At 48.4% G+C, this 16678-nt stretch overlaps 1 protein-coding gene and 2 long non-coding RNA genes across 53 annotated transcripts in view; 1 reads left to right on the forward strand and 2 right to left on the reverse strand.

The window, feature by feature from the left end:
* The window catches only part of Lrrfip1 (LRR binding FLII interacting protein 1), a 132310-nt gene that overhangs the window by 71447 nt on the left and 44185 nt on the right, over positions 1-16678 (forward strand). For 19 of the 50 annotated variants that reach the window (XM_042259838.2, XM_076549579.1, XM_076549582.1 and 16 more), the window contains exons 3-8: positions 3328-3345; positions 7037-7084; positions 8507-8551; positions 9111-9161; positions 12093-12131; positions 15055-15114. The exons of 18 other annotated variants lie outside the window; for them this stretch is intronic. In XM_042259838.2, the coding sequence (XP_042115772.1) occupies positions 3328-3345; positions 7037-7084; positions 8507-8551; positions 9111-9161; positions 12093-12131; positions 15055-15114 (261 nt within the window). The remainder of the gene's footprint in view (positions 1-3327; positions 3346-7036; positions 7085-8506; positions 8552-9110; positions 9162-12092; positions 12132-15054; positions 15115-16678) is intronic. 13 more of the 50 variants (XM_076549584.1, XM_042259817.2, XM_042259826.2 and 10 more) reach the window with 3 other exon arrangements.
* LOC143268263 (uncharacterized) lies at positions 7493-12589 on the reverse strand. Of its 2 annotated transcripts, XR_013043975.1 has the most exons (5): positions 11538-12589; positions 9853-11047; positions 8477-9155; positions 8108-8362; positions 7493-8024 (listed from the first exon to the last, which is right to left on the reverse strand). It is a non-coding gene; the product is annotated as an uncharacterized LOC143268263 (long non-coding RNA). The 2 variants fall into 2 exon arrangements; XR_013043974.1 differs by having other exon boundaries at positions 7493-8362.
* On the reverse strand, positions 12652-16263 carry LOC143268264 (uncharacterized). Its single transcript, XR_013043976.1, has 3 exons — positions 16021-16263; positions 14249-14422; positions 12652-13089 (listed from the first exon to the last, which is right to left on the reverse strand). It is a non-coding gene; the product is annotated as an uncharacterized LOC143268264 (long non-coding RNA).

Here is a 16678-nt window from a genome sequence, read left to right on the forward strand (position 1 = left end):
GGAGGGGAAGGTGGGTCAGGGCAGTCGCCACCATGAGGGGACCGCACCCTGTTCTGCGGCGATCAGGAAGTGACTTTGGCAAGCGTCTCCTGTGTGCTGAGCTGTGAGCAAAAAATTCAACCAGTTTCAGGTTTATCTTTTCAGAATCAGAAAATAGGCATTCCTGGTTTTCTGGGGTTAATTATTTGGGCTTTTTCCCAGATGAACCGTGATTGCCAGGCCTTTGAGTTAACTGAGGTGCCCTCCTTCCCCAGTCTCTTGGCCAAGGGTGAGGTGGGCTTAAGAGGAATCGGAACCAGGCCAACACCTGTCAGTCAGGATGCTCCCACCAGGAAGCGATTTCAGGAAACTCGCCAGAGACAAATGTCTGGACCCACAAGTGGAGACCAGGAAGAGGTGACTCTGCTTTGTAGGTCACTGTCACGCCGCACCCCACCTCTGAGCCAGCGCCACCCAGGAGACCATCCCAACTAGAGCTCCTTGGCTCACCTGACTCTGGCATACATACTGGGTAGTTTATTTGGAACTGAATTTTTTTATTTTTATTTTTTATTTTTAATGACCAAGTCCCAGTTGTTTCTCAGACCGCCTGGTATCATTTTCTCTGTGAAACTTTTCTGTGCATTTAATAGACACTTGTGGACCACTGTGTGTAGGACCCTGCTGGCCCCGCCCATTGACTGGGGGAGCCACAGGGTGGTGGGATGGGGAGGCAGGTAGTTCTGAAGCTGGGAACTGCTGTTTCTCAGGATGCATCCCAGTTACAGAGGACAGCTCCTGTCATCGGCACAGCCCGTGGGAGCTGCCCCCATGGGTGCTGTGCCCGGCTTCGGCTCACCCAGTCAGCTTACCCTGGTTCTTTCTTTCTTTCCTTCTTTCTTTCCTTCCTTCCTTCCTTCCTCCCTCCCTCCCTCCCTCCCTCCCTCCCTCTCTCCCTCCCTCCTTTCTTTCTTTCTTTCTTTTCTTTCCTTCCTTCCTTCCTTCCTTCCTTCCTTCCTTCCTTCCTTCCTTCCTTCCGTCCGTCCGTCCTTCTCCTTTAGGCAGTAGTGGGGTTTGAACCTGGGACCTCATGTATACTAGGCACTCACTCTCCCACTGAGTCCCAGCACCAACAGTCTGAAAAACTTCCCAGGGTGCTTTGCTGCTCTGCCAGTTCCGGGGGTTAATTGCACTTTATGTCCCACTGTCCTTTTAGTGCGTGACGTTCCTCACAGCTGGCGGTGTCAGCTCTTGTTAGAGACAAACCAAGGACTCAGCTCAGTGGGATGCAGCGAGCCTGGGAGTTGGCGCCACGTTGTGCTCACGCCTGTTAGTGAGCTTGGTGTCCCGAGTGGCTTTCACCAAGATGTAAAATCCTACAGAGATCAAGGGGAAAGTGAGTTACAGCGTATGTGTACATGCATCTACTAAGCAACACTGTAAACTTCATCCGTTCTTACTGATGAGGAGCGCTGATTGGCATATGTGCGCAATTACATTAAAAGCTCCCACAGATTCGTGGTTGAGAATCTCTGGGCGGAGTTAGCAGCATCCACAGCTAAGGGGAAATTGAGTGAGTCCTTGGGATTTTTTTTTTCTTTTTTGAGCAGAAGGATATTTGGCCTTGAACACCAAATATCTCCTCTTCGCTGCATCTGAGGCAGAATTCCTCAGGCAGAGCGGACGTCAGGAACTGCACAGGAAGAGAAGCAATGTGCGCATGTACAAGTGTCAGGGGACAAGTCTGCAGAGAAGAGGGAGAGAGAGCAGCTCGCAGCCCAAGCTCGCAGCCTGACACCGCAGCCCCCTGCAGACCTGTCTTCTCAGTCCTGGCTATTATTAGATGCAGCGAGCCCAACTTGAGCTCATACCATCCGACAGCCCAGGGCACTGGCATTTTAAGTTGTTGATTAAGGAGAAATGAATATGCTTTGGACGGCCAGGGTTTAGCCAGTAGGGATGGTATTTTGGTATAAAACTGGGAAACATGATCCTTGCTTTCTCCTACACATGCTACTGCTGAGCAGGAATGGCTTTCCCAGAAGAAGGGGTCAGAGCCAAGGCAGCCTGGATGAGGAGGCCTCAAGCTGGTGGCTAGAAGTGGGGTCCCCCAGGAGAGCTTGCAGAGTGTACAGAGAGCAAAGATGGGAAAGGCAGCCATGTTGGGGTGCAGGTCTGCCACCAGGTCAGGACCATGGGGGTGCAGGTCTGCCACAAGGTCAGGACCATGAGCTGTATGCCGACCCAGAGGGTTCTAGGGATCCCTGGTAAAGACTTGTCAGCCACGTAGATGGCAAGAGTCAACTACAGCATCCTCGAGCTGTGCTTTGAGGCTGCTTGCGTGGATCTGAACTCCTTTTTAGTGGACTTTCTAGACGAGAATACTATCTAGGCATTCTTTGGGAAATCATAGGGCTCCTTGAACTTCACAGGAAAGCTTGCACTGGTAGAAATAAGCGTCTCTCTTAATGTCACTGACTGGATAACCATTTTGGTTAGAGATGCTGCATTTATTATAGTTGAATGTTGACTATTTACCTGCATTTTCCCATATGAAGAAAAGTGCCCAATTTCTAGGCCCGTGTCCTTCACAAGGCCCTATACAACCCATGGCTTGCCCAATGAATGCAAGAAGTATCTATGTCTTCGTGGTGACTGTGAAATTAAGAGGAGGTTCTGATGAGAACCACTCTCTTGGGGAGAGGGAGCCCCTCTTGTATTTCAGCACATTCCCATGGCTGCACTGTTTTTGCTGGAATGTTCTTGCTATTCTTTCCTATGAATCCGCATGGGCCAGGATGCTAAAGCCTCTAATAATCGTTTCTGAATCTGACCACTCAATTTCCTGCTTAAAATTGTACACTTTCTGGTGAAACTTTTATCAGTGTGAAAAGCCGTTTTCCTTTTAACGGTAATTTGATGTTTATTCTTGGGCATTTTCATACATGTATAGATGATGCACTTTGATCAGAATCTCCCGACATGCCCCCCCATGCCCTTCCTACTTCCTCCGAGCCTTCTTCCCTGTGTGCCTCATACCCTTTAAAGTCTGAAAAGATGCCTTTAATTCCTATGTCCTGTTGCGGCAGTAGGCCGTGCGTGCTCTGCGTTAGGTAGCGGTGGGTTCTGCAGACACTGGCGGGGAGCGACCATCAGCCATCGTCACAGAATGAGTGAAGAAGTGGGACTTAATGCGTTTTCTCTTCGTATTTCATCAGGAACCTTTGTCTCTCCTGCAGCACAGTGTTCATTCGTACTTCTGGTTGTTACGGAACCTTTCTGAACGGTTACTGCAATTTTAACTGCATTTTCTGTCTCTCCCCGTTTCCCTTTCTCCCTCTCCTGTAGATCTATCAAGTCCAAAAGGTAGGCTCTGGCCTTCGTTTCTACTCTGCATGTGCGCTTTCCCCTCACCGAGGCCCTGTTCCCTGCAGAACAATGCCGTGCTCTGACCACCCCGCTTGCCACGCTCACCACCACCTCTGTCCACCCGCCTGGTTAACAAGTCTCTTCCACACGAGGCAGCAGCCATGCATTGAACACATCCCTTGATCCTTTTGCCTCAAGGAATTGGAAAGTTGTCTCCAAGGGAGAAAAAAAATTCTAACACAAACCACATTTTAGAATTGGAGGAAGCTTTTAAAATTGTATATTAAAAGATAAAGGATCTTCCCCCCCCCCCGGATGACTTTATTATAAGTCACCTTTAAAATGCCAGTGTAAATTGCCACATGGTAAGACATTGTTGTGCTGAGTGTGGTAGCAGAATTCTCTAATCCTAGCATTTGGGAGGGAGAGGCAGGAAGAACACTGCAAGTTTAAGGCTATGCTGGGATTATGTGGTTGTTTGGAGGCCAGTCTGGTCTACATACACAGTGAGACCCTGTCTCAAAGAGATGGAGGGAAGGAGATAGATAGGTAGATAGATAGATGATAGATGATAGATAGATAGATAGATAGATAGATAGATAGATAGATAGATAGATAGATGGATGGATGGATGATAGATGGAGGAATTGGTTATTAGACTAGGTGTGGGAGCCCTAACACTAGGGAAGCTGAGACAGAGGATCACAAGTTATAAGTTTCAGGGCAAAAAAAGAATAAAAATCTAGAGGTAAGAAGATAGCAAAAGATTATGGATTATTGGAGGTTATAGATTATATTAAAAAGTTTTAATTAAAAAAAAAAGCCATAGGAACAAAATCCAGCTGTTGTCCCCGCTCAGCACTAGAGCATTATAGGCTAATGTGCCTCTCCATTCTGTGACAGCCACTGGGGCTTAGAAGCAAGGACAGTGAGCAGATGTACTGAGAGCTGGCTCTCCAGGGACTTGCAGCTAAGCCGGGACAGAGTGGGGTGTACCTGGCCCCTGAGAGAGGTTATGGGGCTCGGTGAGCCTTTCCCATGTGTGAGCCTTTCCTGTGGGAGAGCTTGTGTTCTTTCCTGAACTTATTTAGTTTCTACCTAGAATAGCTGTGTCTTCCTTTTAAAGTGGTAAGTCAGAGTAAGAACACAGACTCTCGGAGTTCAGAGCACACAAATATCACCGGTAAGCCTCAGAGCCGCCTGCTACATGTCATCCTGAGCTCAGTTTGATGATCCTCAGCCTAAACCACCCTGTCTCCACTGGGAAATCTCCTCTCCTGAAGAGGCAGAAAGGCCCAAAGGGTAGCCAGCAGAATCTGTAGGCACACTGTTCATGGTCCTACCATCTAATATGGGGATGGCTGCTGAAGCCAGAGTCCCGTCTTCTAGAATCCCAGACAGGTTCCGGTAAGGCTGGGAAGCCCCGATGGACAGTCATGCTGTAGGACACTGCTACCCCGAACTCAGGAAAGGAGCTGGATCTGGTCATTTCCCCACATTCTACTTTTTCCTGTTCAGCTCATAGTTGAATTTTTGCTGACAGGCCTGAGATGTGTTGTGAGAACTGACAGTTGTGATCACGCTCAGGTGCAGGGCACACTGGGGGAGCCCCAGAAACCCACCACAGTTTGTACAAGAGTCTGAGGGAAGGCTTTCCTTACCACTCAAGTTTATGACGAGGACAGGAGATGGAGAGCGGTCTCTCCTGGTCCTGTGGCCATTGGGTCGATTAGTTTCTTCGTGCCCAAGGCTGTTTCTCAAAGTCAAGCACCTTGTGCCTCAGCCTGGCTCCCTCCTGTCTTGTTAACTAAAAGTCGGACAGAAACACAGGCGCCATATGTTACACACTAATTAGGATCCGGATGTCATAGGTAAGGGTGGAGCTAGCATTAGCTGAATGCAAGAAGAGGCCCTAACACAAGGCATTCGCTGGAATTGTAATTAAAATGTGACTTGGACAGTTTGACAGTGATTTCCTTTACAAATGAGTATTCTGTGGAAATCAGTATTGATGCAAGAAAAACAAAACAAAACAAAACAAAAAAAAAACAGCTTTTGCTCCAAGGGGAATAAGAGTTTATTCAGAGCCAGAAATGAATGACCATGGCCAGGGATTCGGGTTGCCCTCCCCGTACTTCAACTGTTTAGAGTTACAAAGTCATGAACCAAGGCCTTTTTCCATATACATTGGTAGGGACATCGAGTAGGCGGCCTAGAACAGAGAAGGGAACTCTCACTATGGGTTTTAGGCACTGGCTGATAATATTCCTAGGTTTTGGTTTGGTGGAAGCCAGGTTCACTGAGTTAATACATTCCAAAGACGTCGGCTGTCAAAGGGTATGGGAGCAGAGAGAGGTGGATGATCGGTAGCTTCCGTGAGAACTACAGACAGCAAAGATAATTTTGGCTTTTGAGCTCCACAATCACAAGCCTCTAATGGGTCAGCACCCTGCAGAACCTTCTGTACCAGTGGTTCTCAACGTTCCTAACGCTGTGGTGACCCCCACCCATAACGTTATTCTGTTGCTGCTTCATAACTGTCATTTAGATACTGTTATGAATCAAATGTAAATATCTGATATGCAGGATATCTGATATGCGACCCACGGGTTGAGAACCGCTGTTCTACACAGATGTGGCTTTTGCACATTACTTAGCGGAAAAGATTGCTTGTGTGGCTTTTCGCACTAGCTTGACGTGCTTGGCTTTTCAAGGCTGTGTGACGTTCTAATTTCTCCTCTTTTGGTTTTCTACTTACCAACATCTCTCTGAGGAAGGGGCAGGGCCGTGTCTCTGAAATCCGGCCCTCCTTCAAGGTGAAACTAAACCAAACACAATAACCCCAGCATGTTTGAGTGATTAGAAAACTATTCTAAAATGTCCCTGTATTTCTGGCCCCCAGTTTTATATTTCTGATTGTCAGCTTGAAGTGTACAAAATGTGACATCCTAGAGGTTTGGTTTTCCGTTCCTTGATTTTCTTACTGGAAATTGAGGGGGAAATAAGGAACAATGCCAAGCCGGTTGGTAAGCCCAGGTTCTCATCTAACCTGGGGAACACTCCAGTGATAGAAGCAGCCATTTTGACCTACTCTGTTCCATCTGACTTGAACCACCAGGGCTTACGGTAGGTGGGTAGAACCTGGAGCTGGTAGCTGCCACCTCTTCCTACCGAAAGGCCTGCTCTGTGGGTGTCAGACATCTGCCAGCAGAGGTGGCTTCTCCCGCCTGCCTCTGGTACAGGTGTCAGACATGCAGCTGGAAGCGGGCTCCGCACAGCAGCGCTTGCTCCTCCCTCCCTCCTGGGGCCCCTTCCTGGGGCCGCAGCATGGGATGGCTCTCCCTGTGTTCCTGGACAGCACACGTGCCCCAAAGCTGTGAACGGCCTTGCAGAGGGGCCTGCAGTGCTTCTGCACAAAGGTTTGCTTTCCTGACGTCTTAGGAGGCCACCCCGCCTTATGAGTGTTTTGTTCTGGGCTCTGGGGGGGCGCCTGCAGGGAAGGAGGCCTCATCTCAGGCCGCTGCATCAAGGCTCAGGAAATGGCTTCTCTGCAGACTCCAGTTCCGCGGCCACTGCGCCTGGCATGCTACCCCCAAAAGTGATTGCGGGCGGGAGAGCATGGCGGGACAGTTCCTTATTATGCCCTTATTGTTTACTTCTTGTCTAATTTTCTTTCCCTTCTGTCTAGAAATATTATGGGCTGGATACAAAATGGGGCGACATCGAGCAGTGGATGGTAGGCCTTGAATATAATTTTTAGACTTAAATGATTTATAATTTAATTCTGACTGCAGTTTAATTATGCCAGTAGATTCCTCTTGCGCTGTAATTTGATCCTCAGAGGTCTTCTCGAGGGCATTTCTGCATCTGGTGTGGTGTTGTTAGAAACGGCCTGGTCAGGCATGTGACCTGTCCCACTGCAGAAGGGGACTGCTGATGTCTGCAGGCTCCCCCAGTTCTCTGCATCAGAAGATCCCCAGGGATGGGCTAGACATGTGCCCTTGTGCAAGAACTTTCCAGAGAACCTCATGTTATCATCAGAACATCTCGCTGTTCTGGTTAGAACCAGAGAAGCCCCAGACTGTTTGCCTCCTTCATGGACAACCAGCTGCCCTATCACCCACCCACCCCCACCCTTCCCCAAACTACACACTCTCCTCACTCATTCTCGCTATTGGCTCCTCTGTGCCCATGGAAACCCTTACTCTTGAGAAAAATCCCTTCTTCCCTTTCTACCTGTTTTCTTTAAGAAATCTGTCTGCCTTCCCAGGGCAGCCAAGGACTAGCTCAACCCCAGAGAGTCTACCTGCCCCCAGGCCTCTCAGGAGAGGTGCCCATGTGGCAAGGCTCTGGGCAGGGCACCCTCTGGTGCTTTCCAGTGATCCCAGAGCAAAGCTTTAGTCTTATTAAGACACCCGCCTCTTCATGTCCTGGCTGCTGTCCTGGATTTTGACGCATGCTTTTGGCATTGGAGACCTGGAAATGTCCTCACCAAGCCTCCTCACCATTAAACAGCTTGAGGGAGATCAAGGCCGTCTCTACCATCTTAGATGCTATGTGTGATATAAATAGCTATTGAAAAATTCACCATGGTCAGCCTGTGTCAACTATCACTGGTACATCCCCTGAGGTATGTGTCTTCTCGTCAGATCTTAAGGACAGTGAAAAGATGGCCACTTGGAAAGAATGAAAAGCTGCTAGTCAATTGTGAGCGACTCCATGCCTCCCACTCCCGCTCCAGAGACAACCATGCAAAAACCTGTTTGTCCTGGAGCCCATAGAGCAAGCTGGGTGGCATCCACATTGGGGTTCTCTAGGGGAAATCACTTCCCGGAGGAGTCAGTCCGAACGGGAAGGGAGTTAATGGGAAACCAGATTATGGGGTTACAAAGAAAGCAAAGCTTCGTCTCTGCTCCAGCGCTTGTCACTGCTTTTAAAGCCACGAACTATGCCAGTGAGGTGTGTTCCTAAGGACCTCTCCCACGGAGCTCTTCCCACAGTCCTTTACTTAGACCTTTTTAAACAAAAGCAGAGAAAATGCTGATTTGCCGTGTAGATCAGAAATGCTGGATTCTGGGGCAGCGGGACCTTCTGGGGTTTCTAAGGACTCGGCCTTGCTTTGTCTAACCTCTCTCTGCCATTCCCTTTGCTTCGGTAGGAAGACAGCGAGCGCTACTCTCGTAGATTCCGGAGAAACCCATCGGTCAGTACCACGCTCCTTCTCTGCCAGGGATGACTTGGCGGAGCCTGATCAGTTCCTCTAGTGACTGAAATGGATACAGTGCTAGAGAGAATTGCCATTGTTGATATGCTGTCTTTACCTGAATAAAGACCGTAACTCAGCCTTCAGCATTTGGGGCTAAATTATGTAAAGAAATTGTGTTTGGGATTTTTAAAAAACTGGATATTGAACCCAGGGTCTCATGCAAGTTTAGGTACTCTACCACTACTCCAGCCCTGTTTGGAAATGTTTAAATATTATTATTCATATATTATTCACAACAGTGTGAATGCTTATTGTTGCTGTTAAATGTCCATAAGTAATTTTTATAATCATTGAGGCTTATTAATAACCCTCCTTAAAAGTTACCTGTGACACACTGTGTTTCCATAAACAGTCTCAGGCAAACAGGTGTACTGAGAACCTAGGCTCGCATCCTCTGAGCTCTCGGGGTGGCTGGTCCACCCGCTGCTGTGGAGTCGGGTCAGCAGGTTCTTCCCAGTCCAGTTCACGGTTGTATCCTCCTCCTGTCTTTCACTAGGCTTCTGATGAAGACGAGCGTTTGTCCGTGGGTAGTCGCGGCAGCCTACGGGTCAGTAACGGCATGATTGCTTCTGCATGGCACACCACGCGTGGGCGAGGGCCTTTGGCTTCCCACCTCTGCTTTCAGTCCTTAGGTTATCACCCCTCTCCTCTGCTGGTCCCCACCTAACTGACGAAATGCTTGTGTATAAGTTAACCAAGGGCCGGCCAGGCTGGGCTGGGGAGAGGGTGGGGTGTTACTTGTGAGTTCCCAAAGAGTGGACGGCATCGTTTTTTTTTAATAATTTTTCACAACGTGAAACTACAAAACGTGTAGATTGTCTCAGAGTTGCTGGTTTGATGGCCTAGAACATGAAGACACATGGCATTGCAGGCACATGGCATGCCCCCTTTCCTACACAGTCCCCAGAAAAGCCAGCCTTGGTTACACCAGCTGTCGGCCGGACTGGGGAAGTCGTTCAGGTGGTCAACGAGGACCCGAGTTCCATCCCCACAACTCGTGTGAAGAAAGCCATGTGTGGTGGTGTGCGTTTATAATCCCAGTTCTGGGGGCAATTAGTGATGCTGACTGGCTACCTAGGTTACCCTTACTTAGTAAGTTCCAGGCCAGTGAGAGACCATGTCTCAAAAAAAAAAAAGATAGAGGGCATTCCTGAGGAACGACATCTAGGGTTGTTCACTAGCTTCCACATATATTATGTGTGTGAAAACACACCCAAAAGTAGCCATAAGTTACTTACGATTTTTCTGCCACTGCGGGAGGCTCCCTGGAGAGAAGGCTGTGACCTTCACCATCCCGAGCCTTCCAGCCAGTTCCGATGAAGGCTCTTCTCGGCAGTGCTAGGGACTGGATCCAGAACTTCACCCAAACTCTGCGAGTGCTCTACTATTGAACGACCAGCTCTTCACTGACAGCTTTATGGCTAATAAACACAGCCTTTGTAGCCACCTTAGAAGAAAGTGTGTGCGCTCTGGGAAACGAAGCAGAATGCTTGGGTTTTAGCTTCGTAAGCGTGTCCATTCGATTGGCTGCAGGGTTGACCTGGGATCTCGCTACTCCCAGCAGCAGCCACTCTGGTTTGCTAAGGGACTTTATAGAGCTGAGGGTTGGCTTACCATTGCCGTGACAGTTAGGTCACACAGTATTACCCCTTGACTAAACACACACCCCGGTGTGTGCTTCCCTTGGCGTATAAACCATAACGCCACCACCACTGTCCCGGCCATCCTAGCACTAAGAGCAGAGCCTGAGTGGCTTTGCTGGACATGTGACATGTGAAGTGACACCTTGCTGCTGGGAAGTTTCTGCTGAGTGTCTTTCATGATGCAGCTGTGACTTCCTCACAGGCCCCTCAGGCACGATCAGCTTTAGAGGAAGCAAGATTTATGCAAGCAGAATACAAGGACAAGCTCAACTTGCAACATCTGTGGCCAGGCCCAGGCATTGCAGCCGTGGGCAGTGTCAAAGGTCCAGCCCTTGAAACCAAGGGGAGGAAGAACAGTTGGGGTGAGGGGAGGGACTCGGCAGGACAGAACCGAGAGCTGACCCTTGGATGTAGCCTACCCATGGTGGCTTTGCAAGAGGGCTTTTCCAAGAAATGGCAGGAAGGAAGCCGAAGAACAGGGATGGGAGACGGAACAGGCGGGAGAGTGAGGCAGAAGCCAGATCTCTGGGACAATGTGTCATCTTCAGACCTGTGGTCCCTAGGGTTCCCCAGGGAGGAATTTCACCATCTTAAGATTCTTGGGGGTGGGGGGCATGCCCTGGCTCCAAAGAGTTTACCATAGTTTCAACATTCACAAATGTTGTAGTATTCATTCACCTTCCACATTAACCTCTAGTGAATTGAGTCTCCATGCAGGACGTCTCGGTCAGATTCCAGTGTATCTGTTCTAAGCTCTGAAGTTTCACAGAGGAGGTCCACGGTTAGGAAGCTGAAGAGGAGGATGGGAGGAAGTCAGTGAATTTCACTGTCAGCCTCTGTGTGCTACACGACTCCGCCACAGTGTCCTTTAGAAACTAAAGGCCTGTGCCACCAGGCCTGACGACCTGAGTTCAATTCCTGGGACCCACATGGTGGAAAGTGAGAGCTGATTTCTGAAAGTTGTCCTCTGAGTTTCACTTACACTGTGGCACATGCCACCACCCCAAAAACTAGTTTGTTTATTTTTTTCAAAGAACTAGAACCTTTAAAAAAAGAAATCCAGATTTGAGAGCTAGGGTCCTGGAAATAAGAGTCAAACCTTCTGTTCCTATTGGTGTGGAACAAGTCTAGAGCATTTAGGGGCCCATTTGAGGTCGCAGTGACAGTGCCAGCTCCTGATCCCTGAGAGACTTTCACACCTGTCAGGTGCCCAAAACTCTGTCCCCTGCTGGTTGGCACAGCTAAGAAGGACATCTGGCAACCCTGCTGAGTGGACTTACATCTCACTCTGTGTCCATGGAGGCCAGATGATGCCGCTTAACATATTTGAATATTCTGAAGCCTTTACTTTGCAAATTCCTAAGATGGTTTCTTTCTCAACTCCTCAAACTTGCCTTCTCTATTGCCTTTGGCAATGATGATAAGCCCTGAAGGCATGCATCCTGGGATCAGCATGCATGGTCCCCTGGGGAAATCAAGATTGGGGGTTAACGTAAGGTTTCAATTATCTTTATTTAAAATCTGGCAACGGTACATCTCTAGACCTTTCCCTAATTTAATTAGATCCTATCTATGTCAAGAAGGGAGTAAGATCCAAACGGTTTTGTGTTTCGTGAACTAAACAACTGGTGCGTAGAAGCAGTTTGATGTTCTTGGATTTGATGGTGGCTATCATTCTGATAAATGTATCTCTTTTAAGTAAGACGTTAGGAGTCATGGGGAATGTGTTTCTGTTAAGATTGTAAAGGTGGCCTGGTTTGGCCTCTGTGTTTGCTTTGCTCTGACTTACCTCTGGCACTCCGATTCTGTTTTCCTCTTCCACCTTCTGCCAACAGGCCCTGCCCGAGCCGGAGTACGGGAGTCCCTATGCCTGGGTGAGGTGGTCAGATAGTTTTGCTGTGTGACTCTGTGTGCAGTGACAGATGATAGCCATGCTGTTTTTTACTAACTTCCTGGGTGCTTTTCCAAAGTGCATCTGCCAGTCTTCCCCCAGGGCACTAGGAGGTCAGGAGAGCTCGGCTTCCTCTAGAATGAGTCATCCTCCCCCCCTGCCTCCTGGCCTGTGGATGGGACTTTAAAGCCTGGGCGGCAGTACCTGGGTCCCACTCACTAGCGGGTGCTGAGTATCGGCTGTTGGCCACCCACCAGGGGTTCTTCAAAGGACCCACCAGACCAAGGATTCCCAGGGCCTCTCTGTGTCCTTTAAAAGACTTAAGTGTGAAGAGTTCATTTGACTTAAGAAATTATTTTCCTGATCTGTAACCATTCGAATTGATAGTTGATAGTACCAGCTGGCTCTTTTGCTGGGAAAATAACCTTTGAGGAAGACTCCAGTTCCAGCGACAAAAAAAAAAAAAAGCCCTGGAAATGTCTTCTATCTGAGAGTCCCAATGCCTTCTGTGCTCTGGAAATGTGGACAGTTTACACCCCAAAGAATTCTCCAGTGGGTTTTGCAAATCTGTAGCCTCGTCTCTGGGACTTCACAGGTGTATTTTTTTTTTTTTTCAATCTCAGAGCCCCTGGGCTTCATGTATTGTCCATTTCAAAATTATCTGGAAAATTTACTTTTATGTTTAGTGGCAATCATTAATAAATAGTGCCACGTGTCGGCTGAGCATGTTTGATCCCCCAGGGTCCCCACAGAGCTGAGCATGTTAACTCTCACCCCATCTCACACACCGAGCTACTGCAACCGTCCTAGCCTGGTGAGGCAGGGCGGCAAGGAGGAAGCGCAGGACAAGGCCTGAGATTCAGGGTGTGCCCCGACAGTGCCTGTTCCCTGTCCACAGAGCACTGCCACACTCATACGGTGGAACCAGCAGTTCTTCAGACCTGTAAGGAACCAAACGCATTTGAACCATTTCCAGACATCATCCTTTGTTTTTTAAACTCAATTTCGGGGGCTGGTCCTTGGGCTACATGTGAATTTTAGCAGTGGCCAGGGGCATTTTGGATTTCATTTCAGAGTGTCTTTTTCTTTTTTTTGCTTTTGTTTTGTTTTGTTTTGAGACAGGGTTTCTTTGTGTAGCCCTAGCTGTCCTGGAACTCGCTCTGTAGATCAGGCGTGCCTCGAACTCACAGAGATCCGATGCCTGCCTCTCTCTCCCGAGTGTTGGGATTAAAGGTGTGCACCACCACCGCTTGGCCTATGACTTTTCTTTTTAAAATTAATTTGAATGCGTCAAGTATGCCGCTCACAAGTTTCAGCTAACCTTTCTTGTTTTGTTTCCCATTTTAATGACCTCTGAATGTGCCCTGTGACTTACACGGAGAAACAGACAGCAAACATTGTCCATCAGAAAGGCTGACAGCTGGCACCACACAGCCAGGTTGAGAGTACCTGTGCTTTGGAGCTGCGTGGCAGCAGTCCATTCTGCCAGCCTCCAAATGTGTTTCACATTAAACACATTTCAGAAGGGTTTTATGGCTTCTTGTGGTTTTCAGATTTCATGTGGAAGGCTTTTTACATGTTCCTGTTTCACTTAGAAACTTTGAATTTTTTTTTTTTTTTTGAATTGTAGCAAAAGTAAGCATATAGTTTATAATGAGGGTTCTATAACTCTGGAGTTAAAGTCTGCCCATCAGTTGCTTATCCTACATCAATGTCATGACTATCCAGTACGGGCTAAGCATGGCCCTGCTACCCTGGAGTGAGGATCCCCCAGTGCCAAGCCCTTCCAAAGCCAAGCCTCCTACCCACTGGGGTGACCATCAGGTGCCTCCAGAGGCTAATGTGGGCATCCAGGAGGCTCACCGACACTCCCGTGCCCCTCACCATGGCCTTGTAATTTATTCATTGCTGTGCATGTGCCATGGCTGTGAACATGCAGGTGGATTGAATAACCTGCCTAAGGGCACAGGGCAGACCTTGCATTCGCAGTCAGAGCTTCTCAGGCTCGAGACAGATAAATCCCTTTCCATCTTGACTAGATGTCAAGCCACTCTGCCTTTTCCCGCCTTTGAAGCTGCTTCGGTCTCTGGTGGTCCTTACCTTGAACCAAGAGCCAATTCCTCATACATCGTTCCTTTCTGCAGTGAAGTAGACCGTTCCCTATAGCTGCAGCGGAGCACTTTTAGATGGCCCTGCCTTGGCTTAGGGGGAGCAAGGGAGCCAGGCAAACCTTTAGTGTGTCCAGCCTTCTGCATGATTTGGTTTGGTTTCTTCCTAGAGGACAAATGATAACATCATTAAGTTTATATTCCCGTCTTATCTAGAAAAACAAAACTGGAAGAGTGGGTGACTGAAAGGTGACTACCGAAGGCTTCCTACTCCTTCCTCCTGGACTAGCAAATAGGTTACATGTTATAGGACTAGTTACAGGTTACATAAACCCTATTCCAAATCTTAGGGGCACAGCTTCATTAGAGCTACATATCTGGTCTAACTGACCCGGGCGGGTCACTACCCTCTGGCCTGGTGTTCAGCCTTCTTGAAATCTAGAGTTTCCGCAGCAGTAATCCTAAGATTGGACACAAGATTACACACACACACACACACACACACACACACACACACACACACACGTGCGCGCACCATAAAAACTGCCCAGAAAAGCAGCTACGTCAGGCCATGTGCCTCACTCACAGGAGGGAATGCCACTGGCGCCATGTTTGACGGGCTTTTCTGAATTGCAGTGGGGTAAGAGCATGCTGGCAGTTTGGGGGTGGCCAGGCTTTCTGCTTCCTTCCCTTGGCTGCAGAGAAGGCTCGGCGTATTCGTGGATAACTGTGGCTCTCTGGTTTGTACCTGTGCTGTTCTTTACACTGATGTGACCTCTTCTCTCTTTGTTGAAACAGACTAACGGTTATGATGGAGACTATTCCGGATCCCAGTCCCTAAGTAGAAGATCTGGCAGGGTTAGTACAGCAACCATGCATGGCACGTGCTCTTGGGATGCTGCTTCAACGTGTCTAAATGATATTGCTCAATTTAGTTACTTCGCTCTTTTTGTATTACCCTGGCTCCTTTTTGCCCCCCAATAGCACACTCTAACATTCTCAGAATGTTAGTATTCAAGCATTCTTAGCATGATTCGGATTCTAGATGTTAAAAGGCTGATAAGCATTCCTAAAAATACCCAGAGAGCAGAATTAGCTTGTCCACTGTTTATTGCCCTCACGTGTGTGTCTGTGGGTGAGTCGGCTCTCACATGGACGGAAGCCCACCATTTTCAGTTCTCCAAATTTTAAGCTGGCAGTGTTAATCTTTATCTTAAAGATGCACGTGTGAGAGCCTGGATTTCTCTGACGAGCAGAAGGAAGGGAAGAGGGCAGAATTTTGCCGTCTCCAGTGCTCGTGTGGAGGGTGAGAGGCAGGCATGCGAGCGAAGAAGCCAGAGCAGTACATAAGAGACAGAGAGAGGGCCAGAGCCTGGGCAAGGTCTGGGGTCTGTCAAGGCTGTAGCTGTCGACGTCTCAGAAGGTTAAATTGGACACATATTAATTAAGCCTCATGCTCCAAACAGATTAATCTTGAGTTAAACGACCTAATACCTTCCTGTCCTTAATGTCATTTTCCCCTTCCTGGTAATAAGCTTCTTGTGTAAAATTTAATCTATTTTAATTATATTAAGATAGCATTTAGTCACTTCAATTCCATTTTTCCAGGCTTCAGAACCCGCGCGCGCGCGCGCGCGCGCGCGCGCACACACACACACACACACACACACACGCACAAGCACACGCACACTGAGCCAACAGTTTCGGCTTTCCCAAACTGGCCGAACAGGTTGCTTGAGCCTTCTCGAACCTGTTTAGAGTTACCTGTGCTTTTTCTATGACCCCTCTTAAACTTTTCTAGCTCCAGACTTCAGAGACCTCTTAGTTGAGATCTTCTGTCACCTTCACACTGACACCCGCTGAGTCTTTAAGGCCGCTCGGTGGCACTCCAGGGACAGAAGCCTGCAGTCACTACCCTGTGCATGTCCTTCAGTGGTGTCAACCAACTGTGCCCAGCGAGTCTGCAGAGCTGGCCACCAGCATTAGTGATAAGAGCTGCAAAGTTTCCCAACGTTTGTGTGCCCCCCCCCCATTTTGCTATAACTGAAGTTATTTGGGAGTTCTTAGAGCCAACTTCCTTCAGTGTTAACACTCCTGTCTACACATGTGATGTGAACTCATCAACCCATCTGTGACATCAGGCTGCGGCACACCTATGTCCAGTACAAATGCCCTTCATGATTTAGTTAGGGTTTCGGCAATGCCTCTACAAGTCAAATACTGATTATAAAACAGCTCACGGAGTGAAACTGGATGTACAATCAGTCTAGCAAGTAGCCAGGGAGAGTCACATGACTGAAGAACAAAATAACCTTCATCTAAGTCACACTTAAGAAACTAAACATGTGGGGCACTCTGGAGGAAAGAGTAGACGGGATAGAGGAGCTTCGCAGGTGTAAATGAACCAGACCCCTGTCTGGTA

Source organism: Peromyscus maniculatus, chromosome 13, assembly GCF_049852395.1.
Source record: "Peromyscus maniculatus bairdii isolate BWxNUB_F1_BW_parent chromosome 13, HU_Pman_BW_mat_3.1, whole genome shotgun sequence".
In the NCBI taxonomy this organism is placed as follows: domain Eukaryota; kingdom Metazoa; phylum Chordata; class Mammalia; order Rodentia; family Cricetidae; genus Peromyscus; species Peromyscus maniculatus.